We start from the raw sequence: 23,810 nt of genomic DNA on the forward strand, positions 1-23,810 counted from the left end.
TATTGCCTAACTCACTTTGTAGTCCAACCAGGTCTACTTTGTTCTCCCCACCCTTCACTATTGGAAATGGGGGGTGGAGTTTAGCATTTCCCCCTCCAAGATAAATGGATGAATTCTGAAAGCATACTAGCCCACCAGAATGGATAAGGCTTGCCAAATAACAGGCAAATAGGTCCAGGGGCTTTTGTGCTAGGCATATTTAAATTTGATTTGGGAGTCACAAATAACTAAAACGGATTTATGTTGGGGGTAATATCATTCCCACTGATTGTAAGCTTGAACTGTCAGTGGTGTCTGCTCTCTCTTCTTCATCAACCCACCCCAGTATTATTCCTTGTATGGTAAGCTTAAAGGTGCTACTTTAATTTTTGACAGATACAGGTAAGCAGAAATTGTTCTGATGTCTGGATTGCTGAGGCACCGTAAAGTGCTTCAGTGTCCCTGCTTTTGTCTCTTGCTCTCTCCTATACTTCCCATTTCAATTCTAACAGATCCCAAAAACCCTATGAGGCACCCCACTTAGAATTGGGATTCACCTGAATCCAAGGCACACGCTTGATTGCTGTGCATCTCAGAATTTTATACCGGGAAAAAATTCTTGCGAAGATTTTCTATTCTTCCTATAGCTAACTAAAAATATTGACAGTTCTTATGCAAGTATTTCCAAACCATATTGCTCTGACAGAAGATTACACTAAAAATTATTATTTTTTTTACCATATTTGCTTGCATTTATTATTGTCTGGAAATGTACATAAAGCACGGGCACAAAGAAACTTTAAAACAACACTTACTGTAATGACAGCCTTACTCAAACAGATTGAGCCCCTGCAGCCATACTCAGTTTCATCTTCAGACTTGTAGTAACTTAGAGTATTGTTCTTCAAGACCACCCACCGGTCCTGCCACCCATGGATGTAGTTGGTCCACTAAAGAAAACAAACACATACATTTTTAATCAAACAAAGCTCCATACCATTTGTGCATAATTTTCTTACGAGTGAAACCCAACCAAGTCATACTCAGAAAATAGACCCAGCGAAATCAAAGTTACTTAAATTCATTTACTTCAATAGCTATACATACTCTAAGTATGACTAACATCAGACACCACCCATAGTTTATTCCAAATCTAGTTTTACAATTTTTTTTCATAAAAACAAACGAACTATTACAATATATATGCTAATGTATAGTGCTTTAATCAAAAGTTACAACACAGAGTAAAAAGTGGTTCTGATGCAGACAATCTGAAAATGAAATGCCAATTCCTTAGAAAATAAGTGTTCAAAATAAACAAGATCAGATGTAGTAGGGACAATCATAACAATACCATTTCAGAAGCGGCAGATCTGCCACAATTCACAATAAACATTAGGTGGTTATGTCCTATCACCAACTATAAACTCCAGACTGAAATACATGGTTTGTATTCCTGTAAATCTGGGCTGCCTTTTAAGAAGAGGCTTAGTCTACAGTCCTCATCATGAAGAAACTGATTGTTCAGAATAAATATGTTGCAGGCTCAGATACAAAAACAAAAACTGGACACAGATTTTAAATGCTTATGTCCGCTAGCCTAGACTTAACTAATTTTTTCCACACATATATTAGACTCCTTCCTCTCTCATCTCTTTGTCAAAACAGTCATCACTGTGAAATGAGAGTAGCACAATAAAACAGTACACATAACTAAAATGTACACTGGTGCACACAGTTTATTCAGAAGAGCTATTGTGTTTCACCTGGGCAGAAAGCTCAATGAGTAGATCACTATGTGATCTCCATGTGCTTGAAAGGAACATTTAATAAATACAAAGCTCCACAATAAACAGAAGTATATAAAAACGACATTTGAATATACATTTAATATTTGGCATTAACACCCCATCAGCATTGTGCAATGGATTTTGGGTTCCTAAAATAAATACTACTGGTAATACTGCATTAACATCTATGAAAACAGATTCATACAATCAATCATAAGTACAGAAGGATTCAGTAGCTTCATCAGACTTCATCAGATTTTAGCTTCAGGCGATCTGTAACCTCTGCAAGGGTAGAGTACCAAATCTGAGTATGGCCCACAGAATGATGAGTACTAATGGTTTCCTGAAATGACTTAGGGAAGGGATATTGCTGGTGAAACTGCCAGCACTGGCTTCCACTGGGAACGAGGTGAGGTGGAATAGCACTACCTCAAAATAAGACAGAGCTGTCTACTTTTTCTTGGGGGCTCCCTGCATGTATATAAATATATTCATCTGTAAGTTAAGTTTTTTTCCACAGCCAAAACCTGACAAGCATCTGTTAGCTTCCACACAGAATGCTGTTGAGGTGCTAGTTTGGCATGGGGTGTGTTTACAATGGGGGTGGGGAGGTAATTAGCCAGCTCAAACACCTATCAGCTTAGCAAAAGCATTCTGGAAGCAGGTGTTGTGATGTGTTCTTCAAAAAAATAAAAAGCCCTTTATTCCCTAGACTACACAGTGATGTTTGAGGTGAGAAGAAAATGAATAAAGTTGATTTTTCCATTTACTACTCTCCAGAATTCTCATCCAAGCTTAATAGCTAAAAAATGCCTGTGTTTTTTAATGTTAGATTGCTTTGAGCTGTTTCACAGGAAGCAATTCATAAATGGAATGAAATAAATGCTTTTATTTATCTACCTGCCACCCAATTCTTTAGTACAGTAGATACTGCCTCAAAGATGGATTAGAAAGAAAGAGGGTTCATTCTTTCCTATCCTTCTGAACCCTGCCTAAAGAAGACTAAAAAGAACAGGAGCTGAGTATACTGCAACATTTTGCTGCAGATAATACTTGTATCAAAATAGGAATCTACAGATACTAGCTGCTTGAGTTCTAAAATACCTGGCATATAGTAGTGGGGTATGGGGAAAAGCTGACCAAAAATCTTCCTGGCTTTTAAAACTGCCAATTCGTTCCTATGTGCTTGATATCCCTAGGTTTTAGTTCTATATGAAATATTTTATTTAAACAATCTGCTTTTCTGTCCAACAGATGCCGAAGGCAGCTAACAATTAAACTAAGCACAATTTAAGAAACATAATGTTAAAAGCCAATTGAATAGTAAAACATAAACAAAGCAGTAGATAAAATGTACACAAAAGCTAACCAGATTAATGCCTGCCAAAATAAATATAAAGTTCTATAAACTATTTCACTGGTTCAACACTGAACCTTAGAGGTCCTTTTCAGAGGTCAAACAATGAACTCCAACTTTTATGTTAAATTAATGAAGAATAATCAAGCACAAATAGTCACATATAAGCTTCATGGGTTAGCACTTCAGTTTTTGAACCAAAGAGACTGAACTGAAGTAAGCAACCAGTTTTGTGCATTCTTAGCAAACACCCAAATGAGACAGCAGAACTCTGAGAATTCAATAGCTAATTCAACTTAAGTATCAGAGGACTGCAAGTTAATTGACTGCTAGTTAATTGACAGCAAGCTGAGGAAAATATTTTAGATCAACAATAGGCAGTCCTATTTAGGTATGGGGTACTGTCAGAATTCTTAGGGACCACTAGCAGTCAGTTTTAAGGGCCTGGGCAACACTCAATGCCTTACGTTTTTCCAGCTAACAAGGGTTCTTCTTTTGTTTTATAAAAGGGCGGAGTTTCAGAAATCATTTTGAAGTAAAACCTTGACTTAGCATTGGAATAAAGCCAGGAAAGGAGCAATGTGACCACAAGATTCTCTTTGGAGTCCCACACAATCCTGGTAAGTCATAGTTTTGTCTTACCATGATTTCTGAACCAGGCCATTGTGTCCTCATAGGATTGTCATAGTGAATGAAAATGGTAATTACAGAAGCATGCCCTTGTGCCTGTATAGTTGCATTTTTAAACAATTCAAATTGGCAAGTACAATATATTAATCATTAGAAACAAACACAAAGTTTTATACCTACACTCGAAATAAAAAAGTATTCATTTCTTAGTTAAAGAAAAAGTTTTCATTTCTTTTAACTTAAGTAAACATTATAATTGAGAAAAGCCACTAGGATTTATTTCCAATAATACAATAATCAGTTCCACACATTTCACTGCTCAAAAGGCAAACAGAACTATTCATCACAGCATAGAAAACAACATGAATAGACAAAGCCATAGTGCAGTTCTTGGAATACAGAGTTCAATTCTTGCCATCTGCAGTCAAGCAAGAGCAGGTACAAAGAGCAACCAAGATTTAGGCATATTTGAAAGGAACCCCTATCAGTGGGCAATGCAATTATTAGAATCATCTAAAGTGTCACAAAGTATTGAGGAGAGTTTTGATTTTTCATTACTTTGTGACATCTGAGATAGCCTTAATAAGTCACCAATTTATTATGAATAAAATTCAATGGTATTCATCTACTGGCAGAATGGACACTGATGGTGGAATAGATTTCCTCTCCCAATCATCTGGAATAGATTATGTGGGTGTACAGTTGTTACAGAGGAAGGAGGTGTCAGCTTAAGAGTCAATGGAGAGCAATTTAGGAATTTTGGAGATTTTCTAATGAACCATGGCTACTTACTGCTGAAAACAGACATCATTACCACAATTTTCACAGGTCATGTGATGGACCCAAGATTATAGGTAACAACCAATGTTAGTCATACTCATGAATAGACTAATTGAAACCAATCAACTTAAATTACCCAAGTCCATTGATTTTGATGCATCTATTCCAAGTATGACCAGATATCATCCTATACATTTGCATGGCAAAAGTGAAGAGAAAATAACTTACTATTTCCCAAATAAATTAACTCATTCCCTACCAATATGAGGAGTCTTGAAACTAAGATGAAAAGTTATTTACCGTATTTTTCCGTCTATAAGATGACCCCATGTATAAAGGTAAAAAAGGTAAAGATACCCCTGCCGTACGGGCCAGTCTTGCCAGACTCTAGGGTTGTGCGCCCATCTCACTCAAGAGGCCGGGGGCCAGCGCTGTCCGGAGACACTTCCAGGTCACGTGGCCAGCGTGACAAGCTGCATCTGGTGAGCCAGCGCAGCACACGGAAACGCCATTTACCTTCCCGCTTGTAAGCGGTCCCTATTCATCTACTTGCACCCGGGGGTGCTTTCGAACTGCTAGGTTGGCAGGCGCTGGGACCGAACAACGGGAGCACACCCCGCCACGGGGATTCGAACCGCCGACCTTTCGATCGGCAAGCCCTAGGCGCTGAGGCTTTTACCCACAGCGCCACCCGCGTCCCTGACCCCATGTATAAGATGCCCCCTATTTCGGGGGACTCAGATTTGAGAAAGTGGGGGGGAGATGTATCCGTGTAAAACACATCCCCTAATTTTTGACATTTTTTTTAGGGGAAAAACCTAGTCTTATACACGGAAAAATACGGCAATTGATCAGTGAATTTACTGCAGCATAACATGAATTACACTTTTTAGATAGACAGATGTTTGCAGATAGTAATGATGTGAGTGAGACAGCAGATTTGCCACTACAATTGGTGGCATTCAAGTCAGAGTTGACTAACTGAGATAAATGATTTCATTGTTTTCAGTAGGTCTACTTGTAGTATGCCTACTGTTTGGTATCATCCTTTTCTGCAGTTAATTTTGTTTTAAAAGTACATTGTTACCTAAATTTTATTTGCAACATCATGAATGGCTACAGTATCAAAACAGGCAATTTCAAAGTTGCAACTAACCTTTTCAGACTACTATCCACTAGACCAGTGTTTCCCAACCTTGGGCCTCCAGCTGTTTTTGAACTACAATTCCCATCATCCCTGACCACTGGTCTTGCTAGCTAGGGATGATGGGAGTTGTAGTCCAAAAACAGCTGGAGGCCCAAGGTTGGGAAACACTGCTCTAGACACCGAGCCAACTATGCAATCTAAGCATGCTAAATTAGCATGCCAACAAGCTGATATAGGGTAAATATTTCCACTCAAACTTTTCCAGAAAATCCATACCACTGACCCAGATTAAATTCATCAAAATGTAAAGATGCCCTGGTTAGAATCATAGAATTGTCGAGTTGGAAGGACTACGAGGATCACCTAGTCCAGGGGTCTGCAACCTTTAAGACAAAAAGAGCCACTTGGACCCGTTTCCGAAGAAAAAACAACAACTGGGAGCCGCAAAACCATTGCGACATTTAAAACAAATATATCTCCAGAGCCGCGATCTGACAGCGGGCGGGAAGGTGACGTCGGGACGGTGCATGACTAATGCACGCACCGCCCCCATGCGATGTCACAGCCAGTACAGCGCCCGCCACAGTGAGGAGTGTCGGGGCACACAATGCGCCTCCTCCCCTCGCTAGTATCCGCCCCGGAGCCGCGGCAAAGATGTAAAAGAGCCACATGCGGCTCCGGAGCCGCAGGTTGCAGACCCCTGACCTAGTCCAAACCCCTGCAATGCAGGAATCTTTTGCCCTTGGGATTTGAACCCATGACCCTGAGATTAAGTCTCTCATGCTCTACCAACTGAGCTGGAACTCTTCAAATTATTCTTAACTTGTAACAAAATACTAGGAATAACAAGAGAATTAGTTACTTCAAGTTACTTCAGATAACTAAGTAAACATAATAGGTAAAGGTAAAGGTACCCCTGCCTGTACGGGCCAGTCTTGACAGACTCTAGGGTTGTGCGCTCATCTCACTCTATAGGCCGGGGGCCAGCGCTGTCCCCAGACACTTCCGGGTCACGTGGCCAGCGTGACGAAGCTACTCTGGCAAGCCAGAGCCGCAGATGGAAACGCCGTTTACCTTCCCGCCAGTAAGCGGTCCCCATTTATCTACTTCCACCCGGGAGTGCTTTCGAACTGCTAGGTTGGCAGGTGCTGGGACCGAGCAATGGGAGCACACCCCGCCGCAGGGATTCGAACCGCCGACCATGCGACTGGCAAGTCCTAGGCGCTGAGGTTTAACCCACAGCGCCACCCGCGTCCCAAGTAAACATAATATTAAAATATTAAATAAAAGAAGCTTAAAAGAAACTTAAATAGCAATAAGGTTTCCACCAATGATAAGCAAGATCACAATAGAACACTCACTGGTTAACCCTTCCTCAATGGATCATCTACAATCTAGTTTTAATTAATGTTCAGTAAAAGTACTGAACTGAGGATTTCACTTTTAATGCTATTTGTGTCTTAATAATATAATCAATATCTTAAAATATATATGCAATGGGCAATAATCTTGTAGAGCGGCATTTGATCAAGAGTGAAAGAAATTTTTGCAAGTTCTTCCAGCTGCAGTCCCCTGAACTTTTCATGTCATCTTCCACATTCTTCTGAAGGGTCCTCCAAACTTCTGGAACTTATTTTTGCGAGGTTCAGGGGCTGCAGCAGGAGGAGGGAATTGGCAAAAACAATCTTCCATTCCCTTATGTTAATGGACATCTCTTAGATCAAAAGCCATTCCACAACAATGAGTTTCATTCTATAAGTTAAAATATATAGAAAATCTTAAATTAGAATAGTATAAAGAGAAAAAGATTGTACTAAAGATAGAAGCAAGCTTAGCAGTTTGACAAGCTAACATACAGCAAATTATTCCTTGTATAGAATTCTACAGCGATAATATATGTGCATGCATAATATGCACTTGCATAAGTTGCCATTCAAGTGGGCATTCTATAAGAAAACAAATGGTGTTTTTTTTTGTTCCTGTACCTTATATTTAGCAGAAGACTGTATTGTTGCTTTTTAAATCCTTGCAAATCTACTAATTTCAATTTATTTCATTAATGAAGACACAAATCACAAAGAAAGTTCTAAAAACTATGCAATAATGTAGCTCAGCTTTTTAATATGCAACAGGTTAGATCACATTTTGCAATTTAGATTTCCTTTCATTTATTCCTGTATAGATGAGAACAGGAAAGGCATCCTGGCTAACATCAGGGGTGGGCAGCCTGTAAAAGCAACATACATTTCAACCTTGAGATTTAACATTTGGAAGTCACATGATGACAAGGAGCTGAAATAATGTTGGTATAAATTGTACATTGGCTAATAATAAAAGTTGCAGTAAGTTGCAGATTGAGTTTAAAACAAAAACTAAAACTAAACAGTTGACAAGAAAAGAAAGTTGTCAAGGATGTTGAATAATTGCCACATTACATACTGTACACAACCGTCAGTACCTGCACCTGGCAACTGTCTAAATCCACACTGGTTGTGAGCATTACAATTCTGTTCAAAGATGCAGGTGAGCATTCTGTGCTTAAGCTTTAGAGCAAAAATCAGGCCATTTAGCTAAAGCCAGTAGGAATAGTCAGTGTGGAAGAAAGCTGCGCTAGACTCAACCACAGAAGTCTCCATTCCTACAGAAAAATGGCAGAGAGTTGCTCCATATCTTTGCTGTAACAAAGATGCCTAAATTCCTTCTGGCAGCTAACTATCATCTAAAGTCATACTGGGCTAAAGGGCTGCATGTGTTTCCAATCTCTGAGATCTGGACAGCATGCCATGTGTCATATTCTTGTTACCTGATCCAGAGTCCCCATTTGCAGCACTTGATCTACCTTCTACCGGGGCACGGGTGGCGCTGTGGGTTAAACCACAGAGCCTAGGACTTGCCGATCAGAAGGTCGGCAGTTCGAATCCCCACGACGGTGTGAGCTTCCGTTGCTCGGTCCCTGCTCCTGCCAACCTAGCAGTTCGAAAGCACGTCAAAGTGCAAGTAGATAAATAGGTACCGCTCTGGCGGGAAGGTAAACGGCATTTCTGTGCGCTGCTCTGGTTCGTCAAAAGCGCCTTAGTCATGCTGGCCACATGACCCGGAAGCTGTACGCCAGCTCCCTCGGCTAATAAAGCGAGATGAGCACCGCAACCCCTGAGTCGGTCACGACTGGACTTAATGGTCAGGGGTCCCTTTACCCTTATCTACCTTCTAATTCAGAAATGACAATACTTGGGAATTTATGTTTAGTTTCCTTATAAATACGTGAAAACTAACTGGACTGCAAAAGCTTTTTCAGCAATAACGTTTTCCAACTTGAGCATCTCACAGCTTGTGCTTTCACTGCTTGCTTCAGTACACAAAACAGGGTCAAAAACATAGTGCAAGTGAAACTGCTTCAAAAAGCAAAATTACCATTTAGTTTCTGAAGGACTTAATCATATTGCTAAAACTTGATGTCTTGCTTAAAAACTTAGCTTTCTGTCTGAATAATGACTCCTTTGCAAGTTTCTAAATAGCAAAACTGCAAAGGATTCACGCTAAAAATTAGAAATAATACAGGGACTGAAGCCTTAAAGTCCTCCAGTTGTGTATACAGCTGCTTTCTCCTGTACTTTCTCCCTATACTGTCCCTCCAGTCAGTCTATTTTACTGCACTGTTTAGAGCAAAGGTCACACCACTCTTCTCTATGGTACAATTGTGCGTTATGTGTTCATGCATATCACATGATTTTGTTTCCTTCGTTTTTTTAAAAGAGGGAGAAAACCGTGTAAGGTTTCGATTCGTGGGCCCAATAAGTTAGCTTTTCCAGTCGTGCAGAATCAACGAGTGGAAGCGCCCTGAGCGATTCCCCATACAGGCTGCCTCGGCAGCATTACTCAGCCAAGCTGTGGCTACAAGTGAAATCTAGTCAGGATTACCAGGCTCTTGAGAAGAACCTGATGGAACAGATTGATCTTTTTTCCTTCTCCGCTGCATCACATGCGCGCACACACACACAGAAATTAAATAATAAAAAGTCCCACTCCAATGAGCACGAATATTATTTTACCAAGTCACCCTTCCTCAAACCAAGACTCATACTTTGATCATCAAGGAAAGGTGGCAGCGGCGGGTGGGCTGCTGGGGAATAGAGAAAGTGACATTCACAGACATTTTCCACCTAGAAAGGGCGAAGGCTTCGCTCTGAAACTAAGCAATCCGCCCCCCGACCCGGATAAAAGGTTTCCAAGACTGCAGAGGTAAAGCCTTTTTTTAACACACCACCACCAAACCGGAATAATAACAAAAACAGAAGCCACAACACCCAGTGGGAGGCGGGGAAGGAGATGTGCGGAGACCTCCCTCTAAGCTGGGGAAGAGGGGCAGGAGGCTTCTAGGCCGCCACCCTACCAGGCGAGGGGGCCAGTTATTGCGGGGAGAGGGGGGGACTCGGCGCCAGGCTCCCACAACCGGCCACCCTACCGCAAGGGGCGCCCCCCGCATGTCCCCCGTCGACCACGAAGGAGACGGGGGGGGGGGGGCCTCGGGAGCTCAGGTGAAAAGCCGAGCCGAGCACGACCGCTCCGTGGCGGCGAGAGGAAGGAACCCCCTTACCTTGCTGAGGACTCCGCAGAGCTCAACAGGCGGCCCGGATTCGGTCTCGGGATCCTCTTCGGAGCCCGAGGAATTCCAGCTTTGGTTGTCCGACATGGAGGCGCCTCCCTCACAGCCGTTGCCAGCGGGCAGCGAAGCGACGAGGCCGCCGCGGGAGCTCGCTCTACCTGCCTGGCGCCTCTCTCCGCGAGGCTCCGCTGCTGCTCCTGCCGCTGCTCTCGCTCTCGCTGCTGCTGCTGTCGCCGACGCCGCCCCAGCCCTTCTGCCTGTCCCCTTCTGGCCGCCGCCGGGACCGCAGCGCCCGACTTAACCCCCAACCCCGCTTAGCGCACGCTGGTAGATAGTGCCGACCATCTGAAGCAGCCACGCCGCGGAGCGAGCGCTCGCCTCTCTCTCTCTCTCCTCTTTCCTCAAAGCGACGCTGCTGCTGCCGCCGCCGCCACCGCTCCCGCCGCCATCTTACTCGAGAAACTCGCTCTAAGCCACTATAATTCGCCAAGCCCTACCCGCCCTGGCAGCGAAGGCTTTTGGGTCAACGGCATGCTGGGAGGTGTAGTCCGCTGAGGGGGTTGGTTTCTGGCGGCGCGCTGCCCTCTGGGAAACGGGGCGGGGTCGGTGGAACCAGCGAGTCGTCGCGTTCCTCGGCGCTTCTTGGGTGCTGTAGTTCTTGGGCGCGGGATTCTCAAGACGCCGGCCGTCGTCCGTTCTCTTTTCTAAAGCCTCGGGTGGTCGCCATCTTGGCGCGGCTTAATTGTTGCGGAAGCGGGGGCTGGTGAGAGACTGAGGTGTGTCTACCTGAGCTTTGCTTTCCCTTCGCCTGCTATATTGCTCTTCTCGCCTCCCCTGAAAGGGAGCTTTTCTCTTCACACCTCGTTTAGGAACAAATATGGGAAGGGAAGCGAAGGAGTTCCTTCTCAGCAATGGGGCAGCTGCCTTTGTAGTCACATGTAGGCAGATAAACACATATAGAGGGTTTTTAGTGGCTCCGGGCAGCCGTGCATATGTAGTGTGTGCATAACCAACGCTTAAACCGAAGGAAGGGGAAACTGCAGTCCTTTGCAATAGCTACGTGGGAGAAATAGTTACTTCTGAGGAAACATGCACAGCAGGCTCGCTCCGTAAGAGACAGGCAGCGACGCCTCTGTTGCCATGGTTCGTTCCCAAGCGGCAAAAGCCGATTTCAGATTTTTATTTATTTTACCATGGCATTTTGTGGCGCTGCTAATTGTGGCGGGATGATAAACGTGCTTGGTTTTGGACTAGGCTAGAGCAGGGAAAAACAATTTCTCATTTTGGGGGGAGTGTGCAAAATCATCCAGCCTTAAGGAACTAAAATGCATCTTGCGGTATACGCTGCCCTCTTCACAGGTAGCCAATGACACGAAGTTGTTTATTAGACTTCTTATAGCCACCTATCGATAAACACGCTTGGGGCGGCTGACAGCAAGCATACTAGAATCACAAGACCCTATGCAGTAATAATTAAAGCTTAGCAATCAACAATAAAAGGCAGCAACCCCCTGCATATTTGATTTCCTGCATATTTGATTTCCTCCAGCTAGTTTCCTGTTTTCCATTATATCTTAATCTACATTCAACAGTATAATGTAGCTTAAGATATAAAGGAAAGGAGGGCAGGGGTGTAGCAAGGGGGGTGCGGTAGGTGCGACCTGCCCTGGGTGTCCCCACTGAGGGGGGGTGACAAAATGGCAGGCGGCACTCACTATGGGGCCTGCAGCGCACTAGAGCCACACATCTCCAGCGCCCATAGGCTCCACACTGTCCTCCCACTGCCTCCCCCTCAGCTGTAGGGCGGCTGATGCCCCGTGGCGTGCCCCGTCCCATTCCTCCCTAAGGGCGCCGCACGCCCCATCCCTATGGGCAGTTCGCCCTGCTGCTGGGCGCACCGCCCCAGGTGCCCAAGAGGCTTCCTCCACCGCTGAAGGAGGGAACTAGATGGAGGAAATAGACTATGCAGTTACTTTTGGAAGTATAGTGGTACCTCTGGTTACAAACACTTCTGGTTACAAACGCTTACGGTTATGAGCACCACTAACCCTGAAGTAGCTGCTCCTGGTTGCAGACTTTGCCCCAGGATGCAAATGGAAATTGGATAAGAATAGTTTCAGTTTAAGAACAGACCTCCAGAATGAATTAAGTTTGTAACCAGAGGTACCACTGTGCAAGGAAACATGGAAGGAGAAGAAGGGAAATCATTGGATGTACTGTTGTGTACTGTTAATGATGGAAAATGTATATCTGAAAATTTAATAAACACATTAAAAAAACAAAACAACAAAATAACTACCTAGGAAAAGCATAAAATAGTTTGCAGTCTAGTGTTAAAAAACTGCTTAAAAACCTCAGAAAATCTTCCCCTGTTGCCAAAAAGGTTGTAAAGAAGGGACTGGAGAGGCATCTTTGCAGAGGTTGTTTTGCAACTCAGATGCCACTTCCAAAAAAGGCTCTGTGGTAGCCCCAAGGTTCACTAGTTAAGGATATAGCAGCAGAACCTATGTACAGTAGTTCAGGCATTCCATATACAGTAAAACCTCCCACAAAGAGACCACTTTACTTACGGAATCTGAGCAAACACTCCACCATACCTTGCATTTAAAATATGCCAGGGAGCAAATATAATTGATTTGGGGATCTGTATGCAGTTCATGGGTTTGTAGTTGCCAACTTGGTTCTACAACAGGCCCCCAACTTTTGAGACCTGAAAGCAGATTTAGAAATCTAAAAAGTTGTGGCCATCACAAAATACCCATTTCACAGAAGATTTTTTTTTGATGCTGAGACCCACCAACTCCTGTCGAACAAGAGGCAAATTTATTATGCACAACTCAAATAAAACAGACAAAAAAGTAGGCCACCCCCTGCCAAACAAATAACACCTAAAAACTTCATTTTTTGTTTTTGTAATCTAATGGTACACCCCTTTGAAACTTGGGTGTTAAACGGTATGTAAGTTGTTGAAATAAATAAGGTTTTTTGGTTTTTGTTTTTAGAAGGGAGGGGCAGGAATTCCGTCATGCCCATAGACACCTACTTGGGAGTCCCATTTTCAAACTGATACTTTTATGTGGGCACAGGTGTACTCAACCAGTGGTTCTTTTAGCAAACAGGCGTGGTCATGATGATCTGGCTGGCTACAACTGAAGGTTGAATTATTGGGCAACATGTAGGCTTTGATATCATCCAGGAATGCAGTTCTTACATTTTCAAGGTACATGTCAAAGGAGCAAATATAAACATCTCATTGACTTGCACAGAAAAAGAGTCTGCAAACAATTAAATCAAATAATGTGTGATGGCCCCTTCACAGGATATTGGACAGTGGCTCTCTTTGATACTTTTGCTCCATCTGTAACCATCTTCCACTTTTCCTGGCCCCTTGCAACATTCTACCACTTTGCTCTTCCTGATTTCTTCCTATTATGACACACTTCTTCAGAATCTGCATTCCTTATGTACATTAGGCTAGATTCCAAACTCTGCTTACCTGGGAGTATGTCACTGAATTCAGTATAAATTACTTCTGTGTAGATATGGTAGGATTGCTTTGTTGTTTTAAATGTCCATTACTACTGTTCAGGGAGTTAGCCATAGGGGTTGGGGAGCAGAAACGCTTGATGTGCTAAGATTACAATTTTAGGAGCTGTTGGGGTTCTGTCCCCTAATTGCTCCAACATTCATCATGTAACATGCAGTAGTTGTAGGCTGGGGAGGGGGAGTCAACAGCAAGAATACCATTTAGATCGGTGATGCTGGGTTAGCAGTACACAGTTTAGTTAAGCATGCATTTAAGATTATGCAAGATGAAAACTTCATAATGTCTCTTTTCACAATACCAACCTTTTGCATCAAAATTTAATTGGAGCATTTTCAGTGTCACTGAATATGAATTTTTAAAATATTTTGAATTTTGATGGATAAAGTATTTTGTTTTAAAAATCCCAATCATTTAGAATATATTGTTTCCAACAACTCAGCCTGGTAGCTGCTGTGTCAAATCAATAGCCTATCTAGCCCGCATTTTGTTCTCACAGTGGCCAGCCAGATGCCTATAGGAAGCCCACTATTGCAGATAAATGTTACAGTTCTCCCCTATTTATGGTCCCCCAACAACTGGTATTCAGAGATAAACTACCTCTGGTATTAAAGGTAATGAATAGCCTTGCTAAGAGTCTTCTGCAGGAATTACATGCAGATGAGTGAGTGAACTGGTAGAATCGTGATATATTTATTTGGTCTCCATACTAGCCATGGAGCAGGAAAGCCCCTTTATGCACATCTAGCACAGGAATTAATAGGCTGGTGCAAGACCTCTCTGATAGTAGTGCTTTTTATTTTATTTTTAACTATCCTGTGGATAAGAGGGCTGGTAAATTTGTTTGTAGGCTACTAACTTTTGCGGGCTTCTTTGCAAGATTGCATTAGAATAAATCTTTGTAGAAGAGGAAATAGTATTACTTAAAGAAACAGGAAGATCTGGTGGCAGGGATCTTGTTGCAGAAAATAGGAATTTTGGGAATTATTTATGAAGCTTGATCTAGGGTGGATGAAGATTTGATATTATATCAAGCCTATTTTTAAATGACAGTAAAAAAACACACATAGAAAACTAATAGCCTGATCTATTGTTTTAGACATAAAATACTGTTTTGAGTTGCATTAACAGAATCACAGCATCCACCACTTTGGGAGTAACCATCTTCTGCTTGGCTTTGATCATGCTTTTGCTGGAACGATTTTGTCTTGTGTTGATAGCCACACCTAAGGAGGATGCAGACAAACTGGCGACAGTTCAGAGGAGAGTAGAAATAGATAAGAATGTGAGAAATTGGCTATAAGAAATAGGAAAGGAAGAATTGCCTGCCTTGTGAAAATAGTATTAATGACAGGGTATTTTAGAAAGATTGCCATAAGGAAGTGAAGAACAATTGTTCTCCCTTTTGCTGCCCTTTGCCTTGTTAGAAATCTTAGGGTAATTTCCAGTGCAAAGCCAACAAACCAGGAATAACGTTTTGCCTAGAAATGTTGCTAAATTTATATTTTGGAGAGTTTGGAAAAGCATCTTTTAGGGAATATGTTTCCTGTTGCAGTATGAAACCTGACACTTGAATTCCCAATTTAATGTAAATTAAATTGCTATTTACAGTCATACATCGGGTTACAGACGCTTCACGTTGCGTTTTTTCGGGTTGCGGACCGCTGAAACCTGGAAGTACCAGAACTGGTTACTTCCGGGTTTCGGTGGTTGCGCATGTGCAGAAGCCCCAAATTGCAACCCGTGCACGTGTAGATGTGCCGCTGCGGGTTGCGGACGCTGCGGGTTGTGAACGTGCATCCCGCACGGATCATGTTCACAACCCAAGCGTCCACTGTATTTATTTTTTAAACAAACCTTTGGCTGCTTACAGGACACAGGTGGCACTGTGGTCTAAAACACAGAGCCTAGGGCTTGCCAATCAGAAGGTTGGCGGTTTGAATCCCCGCCATGGGGTGAGCTCCCGTTGCTCGGTCCCTGCTCCTGCCAACCTAGAAGTTTGAAAGCACATCAAAGTACAAGTAGATAAATAGGCGGGAAGGTAAATGGTGTTTCTGTGTGCTGCTTTGGTTCGCCAGAAGCAGCTTAGTCATGCTGGCCACGTGACCCGGAAGCTGTACGCCAGCTGTCTCAGCCAGTAAAGTGAGATGAGCGCCACAACTCCAGAGTCGTCCGCAACTGGACCTAACGGTCAGGGGTTCCCTTACCTTTATCTTGGCTGCTTACAGATGAAGAGCTGTGGGGATAATTTCCCCTTTAGTATTATAGTGGTACCTTGGTTTAAGAACAGCTTAGTTTATGGACAACTTGGATTAAGAACACTACAAACCTGAAAGTAGGTGTTTTGGTTTGTGAACTTTGCCTTGGAAGCAGAACATGTTGAGTGTGTTCCATTTGTAAATTGAGTCCCCCACTGCTATGGGAAAGCACGCCTTGGTTTAAGAACGCTTTGATTTAAGAACGGGCTTCCAGAATGGATTAAGTTTGTAAACCAAGGTACCACTGTATTGTGACACACATCCAGCTTGATAACTGTAATGGGTGATGAGCAAGAGATTTGTAGTTGTGGGAGGATTACTGTTCACCCTCTGCTTCTAACTGTAGAAGCTTTCCGTGTATAGGTGGTAGCCTAGGCCCGATACCCAACAGTTTCTGATCTAGGCAAATTAATCTCTTTTAATAAATAAATAAATAAGATAAATAAATTTTTTAAAAAGCCTTGCACAGTTCGATTGGGCCAGGTTTCCAGAAATGCATACATGACCATTTATAGGCAAATGTAGATGGAAATAATAGAATTGTTGAGTTGGAAAGAGACTACAGGGGCCATCTAGTCCAACCATTTGGCATCTTTGCTGCTGAAAACAAAGGTGTGTTTCCCACAGTAATAGTAATTTGCAACACTGTCCTGGGTATATAGCTAATTACAGGTTGGATTTACAATTTTACCCTTGACAGTTAACTGAGCAAATTACATAATTGCTTATCTTGAAGGTGTGCACTTAGAGGGCTTTCTCTGTTCCCTCCACATCCTATACATGGTACTGAGTTGTCTGAAATTATGACAGCCAGGAAGAGCAAGTATATTGGAGGGGCTGCTGGGAAAGGGGTAGTGTATCTCTTACATTCCTCCCTCTTTCAGTTTCTTTCCTTCCCAATGTGCCTCACATCAGGTCTACAGTATTTTGTTTTTACAGTAAGAATGAATAGTCCCCATTAAATTGATTGGTGTAAAATAAACTCTCCATTAACTTCTGTGGCACAAAGCTACTGGCTGGGCTGCAGTAGCTCAGTGGCAAAGGACTTTCAGTTCCATGACTTCACAAATTCAAACTATGCAGATACTTTGGATACTTTTATAGCTTAAGGAGAAGAGAAGGTATACAGGCCATGTCTGTGGATGTTACTACCATTTAGAAAACAAATGAAAAACGTATATTACATTTTGGCATGTTTCTTTGTCTCATAAATTACAGTTGCCCTATTTGTTGATGCTTCGACATAATCTTATTTCTAAAGCATTTTAAGCCTTGCTTTCCCTATAGCTTCAAGCTAAGATTTTCTCCATCCACATTTGTATATGCCAAATGGTACGTTATCCTGCTTTTTGTGTGGGTGCGGGGGAAGCCTAAAGGATTTGTATGCAAGTTCTTGTCAGCTCTGATGGAACCAAAATAATCTGAATAACCTGTCATAATTGAAAAATGCTAGCCTAGATTAATGTTATCAAAAGATCACTCTGAACTACAACCATTTGAAGGAAATTATGCCTAGAATTTCAGTTTTACTAGTCTATGATTAAAAATGTTCAGTTGTACACTATAATATATTGTGCATTACAAGCTGTGTTTAAGATGCTTATGCTTGCTCTCATTGCTAAATGAAGGCTATAACAATGCTGTAGTTTTAGCCATTCATCTGAAAGAGCCTAAGGCAAACCAAACATCCTAAGCTCCTGAGCACATGCAAACTAACCACACTTTCTCCTTGACATTATTACTATTCTTGAAACTGACAAGAATCTTGTGTTCCACCAGGGCTCTTAAAAATTGCAAAAGCTCTATTGAGTGGAAAGAATGCTCCTGATTGTTCCAAAGGATTTTATGAGTGGATAGAAACAGTGCCTCTCTAGGATTCTTGTATTTAGGAGCCCAGATATGGGTGGAGGTGGTTTGGTGATCCTTAGGTTTTGGTGAATGCCTTTTGCTGAATTGAGTTTCACTTTAATAGTTAGCTAAAATCTGCTTTAAGGATAAGGTAAAGGTAAAGGTACCCCTGCCCGTTCGGGCCAGTCGTGTCCAACTCTGGGGTTGCGCTCCCATCTCGCTTAAGAGGCTGGGGGCCTATGCTGTCCGGAGACACTTCCGGGTCACGTGGCCAGCGTGACGAAGCTGCTCTGGCGAGCCAGCACCAGCGCAGCACACGGAAACGCCGTTTACCTTCCTGCTATAAAGCGGTACCTATTTATCTACTTGCACTTAAGGGTGCTTTCGAACTGCTAGATGGGCAGGAGCTGGGACCGAACGACGGGAGCTCACCCCGCCGCAGGGATTTGAACCGCCGACCATGCGATCGGCAAGTCCTAGGCACTGAGGTTTTACCCACAGAGCCACCTGCGTCCCGCTTTAAGGATACCTCTTTATAAAATAAAGATTACTACTCGACTTGAAGAAAAGTCAAAGAATTTGAGTTCAGTAAAATGAAGAATTGTAAGGATAGACATTTAGTATAAACATTCTTAAATAACATAATCATAACTGAACTTTACCAACTTTGGTAGTATAGAATATGCCTGTGCTCTGTGTTGTTACCATAGAAATTTAGCAGATCGAAATTCATGTACTGAAAATCTTCCAATGCAGTTGACTTATTTTTCCTATTTTTGTTTTTTATCTTATGGGCTATGGTTCTAAAGGTGTGCACAATCCATTCAAAAAGTAAAATCTATAATAATATGAAGTACAGTTATTTACATTATATACTGTAAAGGGAAATCTTGGCAGCACCCTGAGATACGAGACACGCTTCTTCTGCTTCATAATTGGGTAGAAGGTGAAAAGGGTGCTTAGTAGCTGCATTGTGTGACAGGAGGATGTTGCAGGAGGTTACCACGGGGTGGTTTGTGTGCAGGGGATTGCACAAAAGGAGTGGGGAAGCATGAAGATGGGGGCTGAAGGTGAAATGGGGTGGAAAGCAGGGCTGCAGAATAGAAGATAAGTGGCTTCAGATATGGGATTGGGAAGTTGAAAAGCAAGCCTGGTAGTTGCATGGGGTGGGAAGGGGAAACTCAAGGGGAATAGCAGGGGGCTGGCAAATGGAGTGAGCGGGAGTCCAGCTCCTAATGTGTGCTGTAGGACCGAATCATTACAGCACTGAATACACTTTTGAGCATCCATAGAGCAGCAGCAGTCACTATTTCACACCCAGAATTCTTTGTAGCGAGGCTGTTGTCTCCTGATGTTAATAACTGCTCACCACAGCTGAATAGTAGGGAAGAAAGGGCCAGACTTCAGAGCACCGATAGCTCTGCTGAGACTGCCACAGTAGCAGAGGAGTTGCCACAACCAACAGGGAGGGCATCCATGGGCCACATAAAAAGGGTACCCTCTCTTGTACTGTAGCATTATGATGTGATAATGTCAGTACAGTGGTACCTCGGGTTAAGTACTTAATTCGTTCCAGAGGTCCGTTCTTAATCTGAAACTGTTCTTAATCTGAAGCACCACTTTAGCTAAGGGGGCCTCCTGCTGCTGCTGCGCCACTGCACGATTTCTGTTCTCATCCTGAAGCAAAGTTCTTAGCCCGAGGTAGTATTTCTGGGTTAGCGGAGTCTGTAACCTGAAGCGTATGTAACCCGAGGTACCACTGTAGTACATCTAGCAAAATTATGCAGTTTGTTTTTTTCAGGGCAAGAACTGAGAATCTGTTCACTTGGTTGTGCAATGGAAAATGCAGATAAAGGCAATGCTTCTCCCAGAGAGGGCCTTTTGCTTAGACTGGGCCTCAATGATAACAAAGCTGGAATGCAGGGGCTGGATAAGGAGAAGATCAACAAAATCATAATGGAAGCTTCCAAGGTTTGTTTGTATAAACTCTTACAAATGCTTTAGCTATTCACAGGTATTGATTACATTCAATAAAAACTGTAGGGTTTTTACTAGCATGCTTTATTGTTTAGTGAAGAAGGCAAGGTATCCTCCACATCCATTTTTTTTGGGATGTGTCTCTGTGTTAAGAGAATATGTCTGCTGGCAAGTACTGACTCATCTTTAATCTCTGTGCAGTGCTTATCAAATTTTAGGCACGCTGCAAATTAAAATGAAGCTGAATTATTATTTCTAATCAGTGTGACATGCCAAATAATTAATTGATTTTTTAAATTGCTGCCTTCTCTGCAAATTTTGAATATTGTGCATGCAACACAGATTTAATGTTGCAATGCCTCTGAAATGTTGTGTTTGGTAACATTATGCTAGCCTAGTGCAATATTTATAACATTTTACCATGTTGCTCAGTGGCTTATCGAAAATAACGCATCATCACACAAACAAAATGTGTGTGCAAATTAATATTCAGGCAGCGTCTTTTGCTGGTGCTCTGTGTATCTTCATATAATTTTTATTGAGTGACTCCACTTCCACCTTCATTTGCTGCTAACTGCTGTGATGTCTGGCATCCTGAAAGCTGGTGTAACAAATACTGGGGCTGACTAAATTTTTAAAATGTGTTTTTAATGTTAAAAATAATTATGTAAGAATTATATCGAACTGCACTAGACTGGATAAGGCTAATGATGGATATTAAATAATTTAAATCTATTTTGCAGGGTTCTAAATTTTATGAAAATGAGCTGAAGAAGGATCAACAAGTTAATGAGCGAATTGAAAAAATCCTGAAATTAAAAAGTAAAGTAACCGACCAACAGCTTATGAAAGCACAGATAAAGGTAATATGTATAAACTTGATTCATTTAGGAGAGGAAAGTATTTTTAGGCAGCCCATGGTATTAGCCTCTTATGTAAACATGAAGTTAAGATTACTTTTGACAAAGCATTACCACTTAAATAAATAAAAGCTTGTTTGATAAACCTGAATGATATGTGAAGCAATCTCTTGACCAAACTCAATGTGCATACTTCTGAAGTGCCTCAACTCGTCTTTCAAGTCTGCTAACCTTCATCTTTAATGCTCTCAGAAGCTATTGTTAAATTTCTATTCTGGTCATGGTGGGAGTGAGGAGTGAGGTCAGTGCATACCTTCCCAGCAATCTTGACCATTATGACTGAGGGAAAAAATCTGTAAATACCAGTGGTTTAGATACAGAAAAAATAGATTCAAATTTAGGTTCTTTAATTTTATTTATTATGCAGTGCTGGGAGCACTTTGGAATTGGATTTAATATAATGATTTGGTAGTTCAAAAGGAAAACAGAATAGAAAAACTGTGGGAGAAATTTATATTATTGTTCTTACTTTAAAAGCTATTACGTACCTGTGATTATATTCAAGATCTTATGCTCATATTCATATTATTGGTTTTTAAATATAAGTTATACGGTATATTATCAAGAAGTAGATTTATGTATAAATCTTCCAATCACCCAAAGTCCATGATAGGAAAAGGAGGGTTCCCGCCCCTTAGCTGAGCAAGCCCCAAGGTCCCTGCTGCTCGCCCGCGGGACCTCGGAGCTTCTTTGTAAGGTTCTTCTGGGGGACAGGAAGGCTCCCACCTCTCCTGAGTCCCTCTGCTACCAGCGGCCCAATGTTGAAAGGGCACTGGTAGCAGAGGGACTCAGAAGCGGCATTGGTTTCACCCACGATATACTGCCAGGTGAAGCCGCCATCATGGTCTGCCCCTCATACTGGTCCTGGATGTTGTATCAATACACCGCCAAGGCCTAATTCAGATGCATGGCTTATATTCGCAGGGAGCCATGCATGTAGTATTATGGGCCCAATGTTGTGGAACTCCCTTCCCGTTCAGGTCAGACAGGTCCTCTTCCTGTTGAAGTTCTGCCACCTACTGCAGCCTTCTTTGTTTCTGCAGGCATTTTAGATGAAGCTTTAACCACCCCCCACCCCGTTCTGTACTGTATTTCTTGTACACTGCTTAGAGACTATTGTAGCCAAGCATTACATAAATTGCTTAAATAAAATAGCCATACTAAGTTTATATTAGAGCTTCATATGAGTTACTCTGAGCCCTTCTTTTCCCCATACAGAGTGCAAGATTGGTACCACAATTACCATATGTATGTGCACCATTTCCCCATGCCACGATAAACAAACTAAAAGTAGCATAGAAGCCACGTGGTGGTTGCTTCGTAAGACAAACCTCAGTGACGTGGGACATTGATTAGAAGCTGTAATGTCATTTATTCCACATCATTGCAAACTGAATGATTTGTAATGGCATGGGGAGGTCATGCATCAAGGCCCATTATGTCTTTACATTGTTTATCTTTGTGTGTAAAGCTGTAAAGCAGTCCTAAAATAGTTAACGTCTAAAGTGCCAAAGCTATTCTTATAGTCTTGGCCAAATCAGATACTGTTTTCCCGCACAGCAAGATTACCAAAATATCTTTTCCATTTGTCTCTGTATATTATATTACTTTCCTTTAGAGTGTTATATTGATAAGAATCATTGTATGCCACAAGAAAAATTATCTAATTCTATCTAATTGTATATATTTACTTATGTGCAGATGGATAAGCTTGCAATGAAGTTAGATCAGAGCCGTGATCTTAGCTGTACCATTGTACACATTGACATGGATGCCTTTTATGCAGCTGTTGAACTGAGAGACAATCCTGAATTGAGGGACAAGCCCATAGCAGTGGGGTCAATGAGTATGCTGGTAAGGTGGAATATATGGTAACATTTGCTACAATTCTCTCCCCCACCGCCTGATATTTCCAAGTAGCTTGTTTCTAAACTTGTGGTAAAGAGATATTCAAGCTGAACAGTTAGTTCAGAAAGCTATGCTTGTTTGTTTTATTACATTTTAATCTCACATTTTCCCTCAGTAAGTTTAAGGCAGCGTGCATTGTTCTCTCACCACCATTTATTTTCATGAAAACCCAGTAGAGTAAGTTAGGCTAGAGACAGTGATGGGCCTAAGGACACCCAGTGAGATTCATGGCGGATGGGGATTTAAACCTGGCAGTGTACATAATACTGGCTTAAAACATAGCTAGGTAAGTCACTCTTTTTCTCAATTTGGACTGCTGCTGGTTTGGGGGGGAAACACATCAAAACACAGTATTTCCTAAGGAATGAAAAGACAGATACAGGATAGGTGTGGATTTTAGCAGATGTCATGTGTATACCACTTACCAAACCGGTGGTGGGAGCACACTGAATGCATAATAAACAAGAGTGTGTATACAGCCATAGTCAAACATTCTAAGGGCATCAGGGGAGCCCTTTTCCAGCCTGAGTACTACAAATCTTTCTGGGTAACCTTCCAAAGGCACAATACATTTGTGGGTGGGGCCAGCAGCAAAAGTGGGCAGAGCAACAAATGTCACTTTTACCTTTATGTGGTGGGCTAGTTTCTATACAAAGCCACATGCCCCTGTTAGTCCTCCAGCTGAACAAGCAAGAGGCATGTTCAAGGGCACATTTCATCCAGGCCAAAATACTAAAGGTGCAAAATAGATTCTGTGAGGAGTGTGGCCTGGGGAGTAGTCTGAGAGCCAAACAGAATGGCATGGAGGACCACATTTGGCACTCAGGAATGAGGTTTCCCATACTGGCTCAATATATTGGTATATGTAGGTACACTCGCCTCCTTTGAGCTTATATTGAACTACTGGTTGGAAATGTTGCATTTCTGGAGTTGAACTTACCTAGGCCAGATCCTAAGATACTAACAGAATATTTTAAAAAATGCTTAGTTAGATCTCCAGGTCAGCTGCAACTGGCCATCTTTTTTCTTTTGTCCTGATTTTGGTGATTCTGCATTTGCCCAGGGACTC

At 42.2% G+C, this 23,810-nt stretch overlaps 2 protein-coding genes across 5 annotated transcripts in view; one reads left to right on the forward strand and one right to left on the reverse strand.

Annotated features, from left to right (window-relative positions):
- CERT1 (ceramide transporter 1) overlaps nt 1–10,663 on the reverse strand; it is a 53,100-nt gene extending 42,437 nt beyond the window's left edge. For all 3 annotated transcript variants that reach the window (XM_028749284.2, XM_028749282.2, XM_028749283.2), the window contains exons 1-2: nt 10,278–10,663; nt 795–929 (exon numbers count right to left, since the gene is read on the reverse strand). In XM_028749284.2, coding sequence (XP_028605117.1) covers nt 795–929; nt 10,278–10,373 — 231 coding nt within the window. In that variant the 5' untranslated portion in view covers nt 10,374–10,663. The remainder of the gene's footprint in view (nt 1–794; nt 930–10,277) is intronic.
- Nucleotides 10,664–10,910: 247 nt separating this feature from the next.
- Nucleotides 10,911–23,810, forward strand: part of POLK (DNA polymerase kappa) — a 33,243-nt gene continuing 20,343 nt past the window's right edge. For both annotated transcript variants that reach the window (XM_028749280.2, XM_028749281.2), the window contains exons 1-4: nt 10,911–11,062; nt 19,738–19,907; nt 20,657–20,776; nt 22,535–22,687. In XM_028749280.2, the coding sequence (XP_028605113.2) occupies nt 19,773–19,907; nt 20,657–20,776; nt 22,535–22,687 (408 nt within the window). In that variant the 5' untranslated portion in view covers nt 10,911–11,062; nt 19,738–19,772. The remainder of the gene's footprint in view (nt 11,063–19,737; nt 19,908–20,656; nt 20,777–22,534; nt 22,688–23,810) is intronic.

The sequence above is a fragment of the Podarcis muralis genome, chromosome 11 (assembly GCF_964188315.1).
Source record: "Podarcis muralis chromosome 11, rPodMur119.hap1.1, whole genome shotgun sequence".
NCBI lineage: Eukaryota > Metazoa > Chordata > Lepidosauria > Squamata > Lacertidae > Podarcis > Podarcis muralis.